Source organism: Astyanax mexicanus, chromosome 2 (assembly GCF_023375975.1).
Source record: "Astyanax mexicanus isolate ESR-SI-001 chromosome 2, AstMex3_surface, whole genome shotgun sequence".
Lineage (NCBI taxonomy): Eukaryota > Metazoa > Chordata > Actinopteri > Characiformes > Acestrorhamphidae > Astyanax > Astyanax mexicanus.
Window position 1 is genome coordinate 37,731,228 of NC_064409.1, and position 19,394 is coordinate 37,750,621.

The following is a 19,394-nucleotide window of genomic DNA, read 5'->3' on the forward strand; positions in this document are numbered from 1 at the left end:
CTAGGCATTATCCAGACAGCATTATCCACAGCTGCCCAGTCAGTCAGATTAGATAAAGCAGGCTTTCATTGTGAATTTGCCTAATTTCCAGTGAAAAGGACAGAGTATACTGTAGAATACCCTGCACTGAAAAGGACAGGAAAAATAAGAGCGCCTGAGTTAATGAAATGTGGCATAAAAGACGGGGGGAGTGGAAAAGAGCTGGGAGAGAGATGGGGATGAAAGGAGGCAGCCATACTGCACCTCTTTCAGGTCATTGTCCAGCCCGAGGTGGTCAGGCTGCTGCCTGGGCCATTCCCTCCTGCGCTGAGCCGGACCCGTGCGATTAGACCACCTGCTGACAGAGGATTTAGAGTGAGACATCACACGAGCACAAGATAACAAATTAGTCAGCAGATAAGCAGCTCATGCTGAACAACTTCACCTACTTTGTAAAGCTAAAGATAAACATGTTGTATTTTTGTTAAATTAAACAAAAAATAAGATGATCAACAACAAATTTTAACAATTAAAATAATTTAACGGAAAAATGCTACGTTGTCATACACTGCAAAATAAAATAAATAAGAGACCACCTAAAATGATTGATTTTACCAAATTAAAAACCTCTGGAATATAATTAAGAGGAAGATGGGTGATCACAAGCCATCAATCAAATCAAGCTGAATTGCTTGAATGTTTGCACCAGGAGTGGGAAAAAAAGTTAAAAACCAGGGTTATTTCACCAAATATTGAGGTCTGAAAGCTCTGTAGCTCTGTATTTTTTTATTTCAGCCATTTCTCATTTTCTGTAAATAAATGCTCTAAATGACAATATTTTTATTTGTAATTTGGGAGAAATATTGTCCGTAGGTAACAGAATAAAACAACAATTTTACTCAAACATTTACATATAAATAGCAAAATCAGAGAAACTGATTCAGAAACTGAAGTGCTCTCTTATTGTTTTTGAAAAAATACTGCAAAATTCTTCTCTCAAATAAAATTAAAAAGATATCCTAAAACAGTGGTTCTTAAATTGTTGGTACTGGTGGTATGTGGTGGTACGAGAAGCACGCCAAGGTGGTAGACCACCAAATACATTTTATTTATTTATTTTTCATCTTGAGGTTTTAGTTGGATTGTGCGTAGTAAAATGGTCTAAAATGTTTGAGAACCACTGTATTAGAACAAGTGTGAACTAAGAAGTGGGGTTTTCTTTGGACGGAATTTTCATGAAGCACCAATACGAATAGTCAAGTATCTGAATGTTTGATGTCACACCTGTGTTGACTGTGTTACATTTAATGTGTAAAATTAATCTTATTTCATCACTGCACTAAGGATGGTAGACTACAGTTTCTAAATATATTTTTTCCTTTTTAGTGAACAACTTGCACTGTGCCACATATTTATTAATTCATATATTTAGATTTAAAGAAGAAAAAAAAAAAACAATACAAGTAAATCAGGACAATACAGAATCAGGTAAAATTTACTGATTTTTAGTATCAAGTAAAAATCAGCTAAGGTGGTGAAAGGTACATAAAAAAAATCACATTTATCATGTGCTGCCAAGCATGTAGTGTCCTTTCTAACTGGGTTGTTCTAAGATTAGAAAAAGCAGTGCCTTGTTCTAAATGAGACTCATGCGTTTTTCTTCGCTATTCCTCTTTAACAACATAAAAGAGGTAAGCCAGCCACAGACAAACAAAGAACAGTCCTTATAAAATTAACACCTTATTATTACCATCATCAGCATCATCCCTCCGGAGGATAATATGAGGGTTATGATTGAACCCTTCAGCATTAAATAATCAGCCAGTTTAAATTAGAGGCTGGTGCAGAGAAAGATATTAAACAAACAGTGTGGGTAGACTCAGCTAGAGGCAGATTTGAGAGCCACTGCTGAGCACATCCTCACTCTCCCCTCTCTAACACTCTCTATAATTCTCTACCCTCTTTAACACTGTTGTTTATATGTGACAATGCAGCTCTGTCTCTGTGTGAATACTCACTTATTGTTGGTGGGGCCTGAGGCGAGCACGTCGGCCTGCAGCTTGGGGAAGAAGCCCTGCTGGTACTTGCCCTGGCCAATCTTCATATCCAGCAAATGGGGATGAATGGCTGTGTGGTCTATCTTCATGAGGCGCTGCTCAATAGCCTGAGCTGAAGAGAGATGGAAGAAAAATGAAAAAGGTTATAATGTATGTTTAATTAGGCCCTGTAGCATCTTTTAAATGGCAAGATTTATTTCAGCTATGACTGTTTATTGCCAAAAACTTGGTGAGACAATGTGTATGATGAAAAAAAACAAAAAACTGATTTTCGATTCTCCTCCTACTAAAAATTAAACTACAGAAGACAAAGAATCTGTTTGGTGTTCAGAGGATTTGGGTTGAGTCGACTCATTAAGTGAATCAATGATTCAAAACATTGTTTTCAAGCCCATGCGTTCATATCACGCTCTGATCTTATGTACACACACCGCGGAAAAACACACACTGACAAATTAGGGTTTGTGACAAAAATTAAGAAATACAATACTTATTTCTTATTGTTTCCCACAATTAATCATGAATCCTCACCGAAAAGTGATGATGCTGCAGTTTTTAGAAATGGTGGGATTTATTTTTAGATTTTCATATATTTTAGATTAAAAAGATGAAATGTTTGTATGTAAAATCGATTTGAAATGATTTCTCCATTTTGAAAATCGCATTAAAACTGTAATTCGAAACAACCAACTTTATCAATTTGGTAATTTCCAATTTATTGGCTATTGTGTTTCATTGTTAGCGGAATGTTGCACGGTTGGCAAGATGGTATTTTCTCATTTGTGATTAAGTGTCTATGTGTTAGATTTGAGCCTATTTTATTGACAGTAATTTGACAGCACTTTTCTACAGGGACTAGACAAGCTGTATATGTCCTTTTGCACATCTGTGACAATACTCTACAGACAATACTCTTTTTAGTATGAACGTATTTAATCTCATATATTCTAATCTGTACCAAAATAGCACCCGTCTTTGTTGGAAGGCGCAGTTCTGAGCACAGCGAATCTGGAAACAACACTTGTCTAAAGCGTGTAACTATGGGGATTAAGTATCAGCTCAAAACACACAGCAGCAGCTCTTACACTGAGCAGTGCTGAACACACTAACGTGTGATTGGTCCACAGTGATGACACAGTGCAATGCCAGTCTCCAGCGCTCCTCTGTACAGCATCTGGCAGAATTTCAAAGCTCTTCATTTGTATGAGTCATAAGGACATTCTGTTCAGTCCTTTCATTCCCCCTCTGCTCTATTCATCTCTCTCTGACCATCCTCCAACTCCTCAACCCACTGCCTTCAGCTCTGGCACGCTTTGTGTTTTGGATCATATTGCAGAAGCAGAAGTAATTCCAGATGAATCTGCGCTCTCGCCAAACATTATAGTTACAACAGAAGAGAACGAGACAGAGCAGAGCTTCAGGTCTTTGTGTGATAAATGTGCTACAGCTTCATTAGTCTTACATAAGCTTAATTAAATACGCTTCTTTTTGTGAACACAGGGTTGCAGGATGCTCACCGGACTCTTTGAGGAAGGTGCATTTCTGGTAGACGGAGGAGCGTAGACTCGGCGCTCTCACGTTGTACAGGCGGGCCTTCTCAATGCGTCCATCAAACACGCGCAGGAGGGGCTCCTTTTCCTCCCACTGAGACATGATCTTATTGTCGATAAAGGTGGCAAACATCTGAGTCTCAATGAAGCGAGACAGGAAAGGCAGGAAGGGCTCTGGCTGGTCCGACAGGAAGGATGCCTGAATAATATAAATCAAACAAGCAAATACACACTTAGAAGCAAAGACGTTAACTTTTTTAGTTTTGCACTAAAGCCATGTAGTCAACAGGTAATGCAAGCTTCTACTGTACTTCAACTATTTCACTGTAAAAAGTCAACCTTTAAAGAAACTTTCAAACCTTGAAATGTTTTTAAAAGAATATGTTTCTCAAATGCACCAGATAAAGAAAATTCTAACAATTTTAACAGAGTAAAACTGAGAGAATGGAGCAAGCTGCATATATTTTGCATTTGTTCTTTGTATAAACATATGATGACCATACTTAAAATTGATTATTTAAATTATCTGGTCTAAAATTGTAGACTGGGGGTAACCAATCTAATCCACGAAAAATATCCAGTGTAGCTGCAGATGTTTGATACTGAAACTAATAAAAAAAAAAACATCAACCAATGCTGTAGCTTGCACGACAATAACTAGCATATATAGCCCCTTCTATTGTCAATTATAATATTTAATATTCTATAATGTTCTTGTAGCGTTATCAATGAACAGTCAGTCTGGTCCAAAAATACATATACTCATCATTGACAATAAAATCACAAATATTGGGCTTTCTAGCAATTTCTTGGCGTACTAATGTTTTTTTTGTTTGTTTTTTTTAAGGCATTTCTAAAATTAAAACATCCCTTAGTAAGTCGATAAGATGTTTTAATAGCCATTAAAACGCTGATGATCAAATTCAGTTTAAATAATAGAGCCCCATTAATCTTCTTGCATTGGTTGTATTGGTATTTTAGCCCAGCCCAGATTTTAAGCTTTTTATATTTTTTAAAAAACACAACTGTGTTCTTTCTAGCTGAGGGTTTGAGGTTATGCTGATGAATTCTGTGGTGGTCTTCCTTCCTCGTTAACTAAAATGAACCAGAAAACTGGTAACACAACAGCTCTAGAAAATAATGTCTACTTATGTTTAACAATTGCTGAAGTTATTGATTATGAGGCTGTAGATCTTGTAACTTTTTCTATTGTGTTAGTCAATCCAATGTATGCTTTCAAACTTTTTTTGGACACAGAGAAGCTACTAGAAGTAAAGTAATCATGATTGCTCACAGAGAGCGGCCTTGGTTTTAGCAAGTTTTTCATTAATTTCAGAAATTTTAAAATCAAGTGTGTGTTTGTACATTTTTGATCATGTATTTACAATTTTGAAAGATGTACATTGTACACTCATTCTAGCCAAGGATAATGTACAAGAGATAAATGCAATAGCCCAATATTGTCCATTATGTGTAAAACATATAAACTTTTAAACACAACGGTGGCTCTAGATTAGATGAAAAAATATATATATGTATACATTTATAAAAATTATTTAAAATAAACGTTGAAAGAAATAATCTCTTATTTGTGTTTGTCATTAATCATGAAAGGCTTATGCCAGTGTTATTTAGCTTTGTGAGTGCCACCCATAAATCTGTTCCACATGTAGTAAATGTAATTCTATATATGCATCAGTTACCTTGTCGAAGTTGTGCATCTGCTCGCGGTTGGTGAGCCAGGACTCTAAATCCGGCGAGTTCTGGATAACAAAGGCCTCATAGTCTGCAAACATTGTGGCAAAGCGTGCAGCAAACACCTCCCTCAGCTGCACGTTTATCTTTGCATTTCTCAGCTCCTCTTCCTCAGCACCAGTCCTTCCTCCTGTACTGTCCTCCCCTAAAGCCTTCTGCCCCGCCACCAGCGCTTCCAGTCGGGCCACTTTTACCCCTGTGCGCTTAGCCAGAGCCTGAAGACGCTCTAGAGTTGGGTTCCCCTGCAGGAGCTCCAGCACATCTAAAGCTTCACCCGGCAGGTTCCCATTTCTCCCATCATCCACCAGCTCCTTCAGGGCTGTGCTCTTCAACCCTGTGCCCGTCACACATGTCTGAGTGGTAGTGGGTGGAGGTGGGGCGACACCCCCTGCAGGAGACAGGCCGTAGTGCAGCAGTACCTCAGTGAGCTCCTGTATAAACTCAGTCTTGTTGGGGAACTGGGGAAAATCCTCAGGCAGCTCAATACAGTGGTTGTCAATGTCAACGAAGCACAGATTCGCCTGGGAAGAAAAAGGAAAACCAAAGAATGCAAGTTCAGTAATAACCAGAAAAAAAAAAGTGGAGCAGAGAACATTATAGGTGACCACAGTTTGCTTACTTAGATTTATGCTAAAGCTTGAAGACTTGAAGGTACAGCAACAAGTGATGGAAGTTTATAGCAAAGCGTTTAAAAACATCCCTAAACACACATCTCAAAATGGATCAAGCTATTTGAGAAATGTTTGTGACCTCCAATACACTATGACTTAATGTATGTTTGTCTGTTTTTGTAAATAGCAATGTGTACACAGTACAGGCCAAAAGTTTGGACACATCTTCTCATTCAAGGCGTTTTCTTTATTCTCATGACTGTTTACATTGTAGATTCTCACTGAAGGCATCAGAACTATGAATGAACACATGTGGAGTTTTATGTGCTTAACAAACATGACCTGGCCTCCACAGTCACCGGACCTGAACCCAGTCCAGATGGTTTGGGGTGAGCTGGACCCCAGAGTGAAGGCAAAGGAGCAACAAGTGCTAAACACCTCTGGGAACTCCTTCAAGACTGTTGAAAAACCATATCAGGTGACCACCTCTTGAAGCTCATTGAGAGAATGATGCCAAGAGTGTGCAAAGCAGTAATCAGAGCAAAGGGTGGCTATTTTGAATAAACTAGAATATAAATCATGTTTTCAGTTATTTCACCTTTTTTTGTTAAGTAAATAAAACTCCACATGTGTTCATTCATAGTTTTGATGCCTTCAGTAAGAATCTACAATGTAAACAGTCATGAAAATAAAGAAAACGCATTGAAAAAGAAGAAAACCAGAGCTGTCACCCATCATCATTATAATCATCAGCAGCAGCAGCAGCAGCAGCAATAACGTGTGTTTGTGTGTGTCTGCAAAATGTGTGAACACTCATAAGCTAGCAACCTTTAGATAATAATCAAGTACCTAACATGAATCTGGTGTTTAAAAGCATGCAACCCTGAAACTTTGATACTAGGGGCAGAAAACCTCAAACCACTATTTAAAAACCTATTAAATCTGAGCAATGTACTTGTAATGGACATGCACCCTTTCATGTTAAAAGAGCTTAAATAGAGAGAACATCAGCTGCCCTGAGACAGGACTCCTAATGGAACAAACACTGGAGAAGAAAAAGCCCTTCAGGAGCTCCTGCTCACACGCTTCACTCAGTCTGTCCTGTTTCACACGGACACATGCACTCAAGCGTGCGCTGCGTGTCCTTATTCTCCTGCTGTATAAATAAATCACTGAAGCGGAGAGGCAGCACTGCCCATACTGCCGGCCCTTAGTGCTGCTGACAGCCTGGAAGACAGATCTGCTGACACACGTCACGAGCGTGAGAGAGCATCTCCGTCCACGTGCTGCTGTTCTGCTGCATTTTGTGGAACGCCTTAAATCTTTCTTTTTTTAGGCCATGCATACCTTTAAGCACTTTATACATTTTGCTTTCTCACCAGTAGCTAAAAATTATACATACAAATATATATATATATATATTAACACAATTTCCACATTTCATGAGTTTTCATGAGTTTGTTTGTGTACAGATATTTTCCAAGGTGCTTAGACTAGCTTAGCAGAATTTAAATTTCCCAATAAAATGTAAACTAAATGTAAATATAACACACTGTCTGAACAAATTATAGTAGTGGTAATGCTAATAGCTGTTAACAGAACAACGGCAATTACTTATTTTGCGCTGTCAGTCTAATATAGAGTCGGTAGGGGTTGAATCGCCAAACATCTTAACATCAAATTTCTGACTCCATATCGTAATATGCTTGAAAGCAGTTTATTTTTAACTACTTACTTTTTAATTTTAATTGTTTGCAGTTTACATTAACTAAATATGGCTCACTATATTAATTTGAAACAAAATCGGGTCTTGATAAGTTACTGTTTTGTTTTTTTGTGCTTCTTCTAAATGTAGGAAACTCCTATATTTAGTATATTTATACAAAATAAAACTTTAATATGCATGTTGTTGCAGTAGTATATTCTTGAAATTAATTTAAAAAATGTCACAGTTTTGGAACATGAGCAAGAATATTGTGTAGCGAAAATACCCGGAAATATTGAGATATTATTTAAGGGACACACCCCTACAAAATTGAGCAATGACAAAAAAAGAGAGAAAGCTGAAATAATTTTTTTGGGGATTTTTTTGTGATGTGCTTGCTCTGCAGCTGCTGATGATTAACTGAGATTAATTTTGATTATTATTTGAATAAGACTGCATTAGAAATGCAAAATGTATGACAAAAATATAATACTTCATATTAATGTGTGATTAATTTTACATTATCATAGTTATACAATGGTATATCATTGTAATCACTGTAAAACAATTTTACACTGTGATCTGGAGAATTTCTGTCGGAAAGAGTCTAAAAAAACTACCACCAGATTCAAATTAAGGCAAAAAAAAAAAAAAAAAAGCGTTATACACAGCAAAGAACAAAGGAATTTGACCTTTTTCATGGTAAAAGCTAAATGTTTCGCTCGTGTTACACATCCAACCTTCACATGGATATTTATGATGCAGGGTTACACTGTCCTATCACGTACTCCCTGACGTACCAGCAAAAATAACGGAACCAGATCCTCAGAGAGAGGAACTAAAGCAAGGACAGTTAGGACAGCAGCGGTTTTCTCTTGAGATTCAAGTCATGTCCCAACAGGGGACAGTGTGGTCAATAGATGGGATTATGTTTATATGCCTTTAAACTCTCCAACCACTGACTGAGGAGCGCAAATTCCACAGTGAGCTTCCACACCTTTCTGCACATAAATTCACAGCAGCAGAATAAACAAAACCTGAAACCCTGTACTATTTTTTCCACCTTCTCTGCCCGGAGAGCGCCTCTCACTCTAGAGGAACGCAGACAAAAGGGGTGGAGGCATGGAGAACAGGATTTAGGGGAGAGGAAGTGGGGAAAGCCTCTCGGGATTCTCGTGGATCCTTGGCAGGCTATAAATAATTAACTCTAACACACTGCAACAATGCAACAGAGCAATTAGAGGTGAGGGGAGAACATCAGCACGGAGATGTGAAGTGCAGAACTACTGTCTCCAGACGGCCCTCGGCACCGAGACGAGGACCAGGAGACGCTGATCAAGGCTGCAGGAGTTCATGTGTGTGTTTAAAGTGATAGTCTGGTCCAAATAATAATTAAAAAAAGTATAGAGAATGTTTAATGTAATTTGTCAATAAATTTAGATTTTAAGTATCTGCCGATACTGGATCCTAGTCTGATACTTTGGCAATGCTGTAAAAACACATCCACATTCAAGTTATATTTTTAAATATATTTTGAATTATTGAAATGGTATGAAAACATACAATTTTATCACAAAAATGCACATATTACAGGATAATAATTGCTTACTAAATATATAAGTGAAAACAACATATTTAAGAATGTTTTAACTTATTTACTTGAAAAAACATTAAAATCCCCAGCACAAATATCAAACAGTGCATGTATGGGTAAACAATGTGTTTAAGCTTTTATTAATGGCCATTTAAATATAAATGAAATAAAAAATCAGTGTTAGATTGGCAAATTTTAATTATATTTAAATCAGTAGTGTCAGTCGATTCAAATCATGATTCATATTTTTTAAAATGCTGGTAGTTATGGTAGGAAGGGAGATCGTATTAATAGTGTAGTGTGGTTTAATCCTGGAAGACTAGATTTGGACCAGATCTTTTTTTTGTTTACGTGTGTGTGTGTGTGTGAGTGTGTGAGTGTGTGAGTGTGTGAGTGTGTGAGTGTGTGAGTGTGTGAGAGAGAGAGAGAGAGAGAGAGAGAGAGAGAGAGAGAGGTAGCATGCTGTCCACTTTTGCGATCCGGATCTTTTCCACCCGATTCCGATCCTTAAAAATTAAACAACTGGCCCAGATTTCCGATCACATAATCGGATCAGGGACATCCCTGGTGATGCAAACTGCATGCCTCAATTACCATATACCACTTACACACAGACGCACCTCTAACCACATTGATTTGATATGTAATGTGAAATAGACTTATGCGGTTTAGACTGTACACCAAACACAATGGTACTGTATTATAACACAAAAAAGGTACAAAAGCCATAAAATGTACATTACAGTGACTTTTTTTGGGAGAACAATGCTTACTTTTGAAAAAAAAATAGACAAAAGATCTAAAATATGATTAGAAATAACTTTATATCAATATACTATTGTCAGTGTTTATATTGGTCATAGCGATATTTAAGTTATATCACACCCACTGAGCATTCCTAAAATTAAGGAATACATGGAATACAAATTTTGGCCAAACTGTCCAGTCCTATTCTGAACTGATGATAAAACAGGTCTATTTTGTAAGTAAATGTACAGAAGACATTCCCTTAAGGCCACTACTACAACTTCTTGAACCTCTACTATCTGATGTAAGAGGAAAACGATGTTGAATCGATTTTTTTTCTTCCTGTACTATTCCATTAAGTGTGTGAGCGACTGCACAATTACCTCTTGGGGCAGCTCCAGTTTGGAGCGGTCAGTGCCCTCTTTCGACTGTAAGCCCATGAGGTAGGGCACAGGGGCGTCGAGGAAATGCAGCAGGGAAGCAGGCAGGATGGGTACGTATACGTGCTGCCACTGGAACGGAAACAGGAGCGTGGTGATCCCCTCAGCCACCACCATCAGCCTCTGGTAGTCTACACACACACGCACACACACACACACACACAGGAGAAAGGAAAGACCACAATTAAACACACAATAATGCCTCAATGTTTTTTTTACTTTCTTCTCAGTGTTCATGTTTATCAGCAACTACAGCTCTGGAAAAATTAAGAGAGCACTTCAGTTTATAAATCAGTTTCTCTGATTTTTGTAACATGTTAGGTAAATGTTTGAGTAAAATAAACATTATTGTTTTATTCTGTAAACTACAGACAACATTTCTTCCAAATTTCCAATAAAAATATTGTCATTTAGAGCATTTACTTGCAGAAAATGGCTGAAATAATCCTGCTTTTTAATCACAGTTTTCATGCATCTTGGCATGTTCTCCTCCACAAGTCTTACACACTGCTTTTGGATGACTAAGACTCTCCTGCTGAAAAACTTTAAGCAGTTCAGCTTGGTTTGATGGCTTGTGATTGTCCTTCTTACTCTTGATTATATTCCAGAGGTTTTCAATTTGATAAAATCAAAGAAACTCATGTGCTTAATACCGGCAATAACACCACAGTTCCTCAAATCTAAAATCATCTGTTCAGAATTTTTTTTATAATTAAAAAAAAAATAATCAAGCTATTTATAAATGGAGCACATGAATCGACAAATCTCACGCTGTAAAACAATTCATAACACAGCTATGTGAGAACACGTCCAATCCAATATAATAAAGTCATCTGTGCACAGATCCAGCACTGAGTTTTCAAAGCAGCCCTGAAGACCTCATTAGCATCCGTACTGGCTCAGCTTTCACAGAGCTGAAGACGCACTGCGTTGCAATGGAATATTCATTAGCTCTTCTTCACTCTTTACGCTGCTTCCTCCTCCTCAACATCAAAGCCACTGCAGAGACGGGGTTTGGAGGCGAGAATATCAGAGTCGACTTTAGTGGGGTTGGACCCGTCCTGAAGTGATCAAAGGACGGTGGTGAGAGTGTGAGGGCCGATAGAGATGCTGTTCTTGCTGATTCAGATAACCGATGAAGAGATTTTCATGAATTTTTATGCTTTTCTGTCTATTGTGAGGTCATACAAGGACAGGATATCACGCCAGTGCCCTGGGAAAGTCACCAAATTTACAATTCCTCCAATCTGTCTCCACACTTAGGAGCCATATAAGGGGTTTTGAGGACTGTGTGTGAAACATCACTTTAAACAGACTTCTTCTCTCATGACTCTTTAATACTTTACTACGTGTGCTTTTTAAATGTTGGGAAAAGGGACCAATTCCCAGCTCCCAGAAGTATTGTAATAGACGTAATGTAATTAAATGTAAATGTATAACTTCATAATTGCATAATTAATCACATTAATATTAAATTTTATGTGCTAAACAAAGAGAAAATCAGAATAGCTTTAACTATACATGATAAAGGAGACTGTATACTATTCAGGCAGTTTTAAATGTACATGGGTTTTCTGTTTTTTTTGTAGTTCTTAATATGTTCTTATATTTGTATTTTATTGTACACTTCTTTACTTACAGGGGTTGGACAATGAAACACCTGGTTTTAGACCACAATAATTTATTGTCCCAACGGACAGTTCTGGTGAAAACAGGAGAGTTGAGGTGCATATTGAATGCTGCCGTGATTTGGGCAGCCGTGGTTTTATGTTTTTCGGATACAATCCGGGTTAGCACCCGAACATCCCTTTCAGACAGCTTCCTCTTACAGCGTCCACAGTTAATCCTGTTGGATGTGGTTGGTCCTCCTTGGTGGTATGCTGACATTACCCTGGATACCGTGGCTCTTGATGCATCACAAAGACTTGCTGTCTTGGTCACAGATGTTCCAGCAAGACGTGCACCAACAATTTTTGTCCTCTTTTGAACTCTGGTATGTCACCCATAATGTTGTGTGCATTGCAATATTTTGAGCAGAACTGTGCTCTTACCCTGCTAATTGAACCTTCACACTCTGCTCTTACTGGTGCAATATGCAATTAATGAAGATTGGCCACCAGGCTGCTCCAATTTAGCCATGAAACCTCCCACACTAAAATGACAGGTGTTTCAGTTTCATTGTCCAACCCCTGTATGTACACACTGTATATTATTATTAGATTGTATTTACTACTATCTTTGCCATTTCTGTACCCTGGGCCACAGCAATATGTGAATTTCCCTCCGTGATAAATTAGTCATCTCTCTTCTATCCATCCATCTTCCATCTATTCCTGGGATAATTCAGTTTTTCCACAGGTGCTCCTTTGTGATTTTGTTGTTGTATCCACATATACAGTGCCTGCATTTCTCCGTCCTTCACCTCTGAGAAAATGACCGAAACACCTACTGTTTTCATTGAAACCCTTACTGCTTTACACTGAACCCAACATTAATCCCATCTGGATACACATCACTGTTTTTCAAGGCAGAGGCCTCTGGTTTTAAGCAGGTGTGGAAAAACAAATGCTTTTTCATGTAGAAAACTTTAAAAACGCAGAACTGACATACCTGTTTGTAACACACTATGTTCTACATATTGCTATAATTTATTTTCTTAAACAACTGTTTTTAACCCTAATAATTAAATTAAATTAAATATCTGTGCACAATTAGGCATTGTGATAATGGTGTCTGTGCAAGGCCAGGTTTGCATAGTTGTACAATAGATTGACAATACAGGCCCCATTCAAATGCTTGTTTGTTTGTGTTCTGTGCCATATCAGCAACATATTGTTATTATTTTATGGCATCAACAATGTTCATCACTTGAGCATCACAGATTTAAATCCGTTTCTTCATATGAAGGACTTCCAGAAAAGTAACTATTTTCGCTGGTGGAATCCTTTTATAAGCAGTTCTTTCATATTTGTAACCATATAATATATACCAAGTTATTTCTGATGGTTAAACGTGCAGGGCAGTCTACTAACATGTGTTTAATAGTTTGAGGAGTATCACAGAATTCCATCCAAATGCCTCGCAATAATTTAAATTTAATTTTAATTTTTGACAGTGGTGTGCCCCCTCCCCCTATCCACAGATCAATTTTGTTTTCAGTCACAAAAACAGAGCATTAAAGAAATCTCTAGGATATACATTTGTAAAAACAGTTTTGTTGTGTTGTGTTGGGGAACAGAGCTTTAACACTCTATTCCATATATAGTGAACTACATAAGTCATAAATTAACAATGTCTACACACAGATAGTACTGAACTGGTGTTCTAGTCTCTTGCTTTAATTAAAAGGTACATTTAATATAGGACCAGTATGCTTAAGGACACGTTTTTCTGTGTTGTTTCTGTGTGTACTAAAGATGGAGAAAGGGAAGATTTGCATGTTACATGTGAACAAGGCCTGACAAATGACTGACTGACAGGAGAAAAATAAATGTTTCCTGAAATTTGCACTCTGAAGGATAGAAATCAACATTATGTGTCATTCTTATCATAATAAATCCTATAACGATAATTGTGTAAATTTTGGAAACATTACTCTACTGAGCAAGTACATTTGCTTCTATCAGTGATGGTTCTGTATCTCTCAGCTTGTCCAGAAATGCATGTGTAACGTGAATTCTTTAGTTAAAGTAGGAAAAAGCAAAGTACAATATATCATTCACATCTCAGATGCTCTCTTACATATGGAGGCATTGATCAACTCACTCTTTGCTTTACAACCTTTTCAACAGAACCAGGAGCAAACGTCTCACCCTGTGAGTAGAGCAGGACTTGCATCTCCAGCAGGACACAGGTGAAGAGCTGCACCAGGTTCTCCACTCCCAGCAGCTGGAAGGCGTCCCCCAGCGGGAAGTCGGCCAGCGGAAGCTCGCTTGGCCCCGGTCGCTGGCACAGGATGGGCTCATACACACCGTGAAACTTGAGCGAGCGTCCGGGCGGTGGCAGGGGGACCTCGTACAGCACGTTGTAAACGTAACTCTCCAGGGGCAGCGGAGGCGGCTGCTGAGAAACGACGGCCTTTTGCAGCTGCGTCAGGAAGCGTCTGCACGCGTGCATGAAGGGCATGGGCGTGATGATGCATATGGATTTAGAGACGTACAGCGTGTCCCGTTCTGCATCGTAACCGGAACCCGAGCAGCCGCAGCCCCTCCGACCCCCCGCCTGAGAGGACGGAGACTCCGCCTCGTCCGAGCTGCTCGCCAGAGAGTCCATACTGGAGGAGGAGGAGGAGGAGGAGGAAGAGGAGGCTGAAGGGCAGGTATGAGGAGAGGTGTGCTGCTCAGCTTGGTGCATCTGGTGCAGAGTCTGCATGGCGGAGCGGATCTGGGCGCTGGTCACCTCCTCGTAGAAGGTGTGGACGAAGCCGTAGGTGCGAGAGCCGTCCTCTCGCGTGATGAGGAACGAGTGGAAGCGAGGGGCCAGGCTGTCCCGCTGAGTGCGGAAAGACAGGCCTTTCGGCATGCAGAGCTGCAGAGGAGGAGAGGAGAAAAAGAAATGTAACTCATACGCTGGATAATATGCTGATCTATACAACAGTTTTTCAGCTTAATTATGAAGTAGTATAATTCTATTGCTACTTGTTTAAAATCACAGAGCTTAGAATAGTTTAATATTAGTCAGACAAGCAAGATTTTGAAAGAAAGAAAGAATGAGAGACTAGAAACGAGACAACACAAACAAAAATGAGAGAGAGAGAAAGAAAGAAAGGGCAAGATAAAAAAAAGGGAAATATTAAGGAGAATATGAAAATAGGACTAAAAGAACAAAGAAAGAGAGGAAAAAAGACTGAAAGAGACCAAATAATAAAATTGAGAAAAAAGGGGAAGGAAAAAATATTGAAGACAGGAGACAGCAAAAAAAAAAAAAACTAAATGACTAAGACAGATTAAAAAAAGTAAACGAAAAAGGGACAGAAATAAATAAAGGAAGAGAGTGAGAAAGGGTGACAGAGAAAGAGAGAGGATGAGAGAGAAAAAAAGGAGAAAGAGAGAGAGAATGAGAGAAAAGAAGGAGAGGGAAAGACAGAGATAGAGGCTAAGAGAGAGAGAGAGAGGATGAGAGAGAAAGATAGAGAGAGAAAGAGGCTGAAAGAGAGAGAGAAAGACAGAGAGAGAGAGGCTGAAAGAGAGAGAAAGAGAGAGAGAGAGAGGGGTTGAGAGAGAATAGAAAAATGAAAGGCATTATGTGAAGAGCTTTGCTGTGTCCTCAGTGGAGCGTGACCACAGAGCGAGCTGAGATTACAGCCTCCCTCCAGCTCCAGCAGATTACACTACATCACTGCAATTCTGCATGTGTGACTGCATGGGGAGTGCACTGCGCTCACAACACTCTTCAAATGACTCTTCAATAAACCAGTGTGTACTACAGGCAGCGTGTCAGATATGACATAAATATAATACGACTCTCTCACAATATCATGAGATGCAGTGGGTACCAGAATATTTCTGATTCTGCCAGAAAACACTGGATCTGATCTTCACATTCACAGTGTGTGGATCAGATTTGTTTTCATTTTCTTTTCATGTCTGTTTCTCTCTTCAGAGCTCTAAGCTGTTTGAGAACGGTTTGTTTTAAAAACTACAGTCGTTTTTGGAGCTCTCGACCACTGCAAGATTTAGACTTTTATAACTTGTACAGAACAATAACTAATTTATTGCTGGTTATACTGCTGTATTTACTCTAGCATTAAGGCAAAAAGAAATCAGCTAGCTAAGGTAGCTAAAAACAATAAACTAAAAAAGGCCAGTTTAACACTGAGCTCACACTGAACTTTTGCCCTGTCAATAACAAGTAAGTAATCCAGCTTGGAAAAACAGTTACTTAGCATCGCAGCTAAACCCACTGCAGAATCACACACTTTAATCCGGCAGTTATCAATCACAGGTTAAGGGAAAAGAAAAACTGTTCTGCAAATGTCTGCAACCCTCATTTCACAATAAAAGCCCTCTAAAGGATTCCATAATTACAATAGTGGAAAGACTTTACTGTGATTCGTCCATATGTCTGCTGGAATGTTAAATGTTTGGTGATTAATAAATATTTATAAAATAATTTCTCCGTCATAATCTTTAAAATTCAAGATTAAACACACAATCAGGAGATTTCATTTATGCAACGGAGAAAAATGCTGCAAAATGAATGACAATGTTTTTGGTATGCAGCACCTGGCCAAACGTTTTTAATTTGTTAAATTTCAGCCAAATATTTTCATTTTGGTGAATCACTACTTTACTGTATGCTTTTTGAAACCTTCTGTGTTAAAGGCAGGCTAAGGATTTTTTTACCAATGCATAGAGCAATACCTTTCACTGTGCATGGAGTGGGCTGCCATGGGGAGGGATATGGGAGGGTGAGGTTATGGAGTGGAATTGTGGGGACAGTGGTTGCAATGTGAAATATGACTGTCTTCTCTATATATTCCTTCACCCCCCCCCCCCCTCCATTTTTATGTCCCTGCAATGTACTACTACTTTAAATGACAAACATTTGATTAAACAAAAATAAATAACTTTCTCTGTGCATCAATTTTTGGGCAGAATGTATTGACAGCATACTCATTCATATTCAGTTTAAAAATGAGATTTTCTTTTAAATAAAGATTCATTTTCTTTAACAAAATAGTTTTTTTAATAAGGGTAAGAACACTGATGGTCTAATCTAATGCATATTATATAGCACATTAGTATAATCAGAAATGTACCATTTTATTATTGGCTCTTTTGTGCCCATTCTAGTATTGGAACATTCTGACTCATCTCTATTATCATGATGTCCAGGGCACGCTGTTCCTAACAGATGCATTATACTTGCACTGGATCTTCTTATTTTTATTACTATATTTTTGGACGTCATTGTAAAAGAGCGTACCCAGTCAATAAGAGAGCCTAGTTTTAGTCTGAATATCCTGAGATGTTTACTCAGACGCTCTGAGAAAAGAAAGCCTCGTGATGACGACATCACTACCGGACAGAAGGGCCGGCTCAGGTGTTCTTCAGAACATTTTTTGCACAATGGGCCGTTTCCATGCCGACCTAAGCACAGAGCCACGGTGAATAATTGATGGCTCCATCGGCAGTGGCGAGCATCTGTTTACGATCCTAACGGAAAAAAATGACCTTGTAGCATGGGATTGATTGGTCAGAGAGTCCAGTTACTTCTCAGTGCCCATAGAGAGTAACACGACCCCTCGGCACACTCGCGCCCGGCCCTCTGCGTCTGTGTGAGCGTGAGAGAACGAGAAAGGCCTGACCTGCACGGCCAGGCAAATCTATGCATATGTGGAAGGCGGATCTCCGGCATGAGTAATGAAGCTGGGGAGCCACATGAACAAATAAGACCTGTTCGGTGGCGAGAGTGCTGATATCTTATCTACCTCAGCACAGGTTTAACTCGATTTTTCACGGCTGTCGTGTCTGTAGGCCTCGGTACGCTTTAGTTGTACTTCACTTTTCCTCTTTTCCCCTGAGAATACAGAAAGACTACAAAAATGCAGCAAAGAATTCCCCTCTATAGCTAGTGGAATCGAAGAAGCTCCCCAAGAGGGAAAAAGCATTCAGTTTGAAAGATTGAGCTCTTTCTGTTATTCAGGCTGCCTCGCTAACTCTCTAACTGCACATGCACTAATCCTGAATGCTGGATGAACAGGCTTCAGATCAGAATATTCCACGCTGCTGCTCTTTTACTGCTCTTCCAGACCGAAGACCTTTTCTTCCATTACCCTGCTTTTCAGACCCTGTAGCCTACAGTGCTGTGCTGTAGTTTAAATTAAACTAGAGTTAAAGTGCAGCGCATCAGGCAGCATCTATTCATCTATGCTGCTTTTGCCCTAGGCTTTCACTGACAAATAGAGCCCAGCAAATACCATCCAAAAGTACAGCATGCAGAGCAGCACAGAAACTATTTTACATTAAAAAATATGGAAATGTTTTCTTACTTTCAACAGGTTTATTTGTAATTGTAGTGCGGTTCAAATGAGCCGGTGTGAAAACAGTAATTGCAATTGGTGCGGATCAAAACAAACAAACTGGAGCGGTTCGCTTGTGGTGAGAATGAGCTACCACAGCTATGAACAAATGCTGGCTCTGCTCCATGCTGTTTACACACGCGGCCTGTGCTGCAGTCACTACTCACAGCCATGCGACCCTGTTTATTACGTGTACATCTATGATGCACGTCCTATTGAAAACACTGTGAAAGTGCAGCATTTCAGAGTTCTGTGTTAAAGCAGTTTTACACTGCTCAGATATACACGCTGAAACACAGAATCTTCTCGCTATATTTTTTATACTTGCTCACACTCCAGACAGCTCTGACCAATCAGAGAAGACAATGTACTTGCATGGTTAGTAGGTGCTTTTAGGTTTATGCTTGAGTGAATCCAGAACAAACAGAGGGAGAAAACGCATCAAGTAAGCAACTCATCAACTGATTTAGACCACAGAAATTAATTACAGGTGTGAAATTGCCCTTAAGTTTCAAAATTGGACCCACATGAACCTCTGGCCTATATGTAGGCCCCAAAACGATATTTAAGAGTAGATTGAGACCTGCACTGACCAAACATTGCCATAATGTTTTTTTCTAACCATGCATTCACACTGGCATGTGACCATTTATTTCCAATGGAAGGGTGTCATATGTAGCCGTGACAGATCGACACGTGAAAATAGAATTGAGATTTTCTAGATTTTAAGCAAAATTATTTATGATGTGGTAAAGCGATACTCTGCACTGATTTTTAAAAAACAATCATAAAGACAAGGGGTCTGAGGTTCCCGCCCTTTGCTTTGTGAATTTTTTGTTCTAACCGTACTTCATTCATATCTCCAACATTGTGATTATGAACATAACAGAGAGGATTGTAATTGCAGTTTTTGCTCTTTTTTGTTTTTGCACA

General features: G+C 38.9%; 1 protein-coding gene across 11 annotated transcripts in view; it reads right to left on the reverse strand.

The window, feature by feature from the left end:
* Window positions 1-19,394, reverse strand: part of dennd5b (DENN/MADD domain containing 5B) — a 67,118-nt gene that overhangs the window by 21,567 nt on the left and 26,157 nt on the right. For 6 of the 11 annotated variants that reach the window (XM_049474327.1, XM_049474321.1, XM_049474324.1 and 3 more), the window contains 6 exons: window positions 14,251-14,965; window positions 10,382-10,569; window positions 5,290-5,862; window positions 3,554-3,785; window positions 1,998-2,148; window positions 244-337 (listed from right to left, as the gene is read on the reverse strand). In XM_049474327.1, coding sequence (XP_049330284.1) covers window positions 244-337; window positions 1,998-2,148; window positions 3,554-3,785; window positions 5,290-5,862; window positions 10,382-10,569; window positions 14,251-14,965 — 1,953 coding nt within the window. The remainder of the gene's footprint in view (window positions 1-243; window positions 338-1,997; window positions 2,149-3,553; window positions 3,786-5,289; window positions 5,863-10,381; window positions 10,570-14,250; window positions 14,966-19,394) is intronic. The other 5 variants (XM_049474328.1, XM_049474326.1, XM_049474325.1 and 2 more) reach the window with 1 other exon arrangement.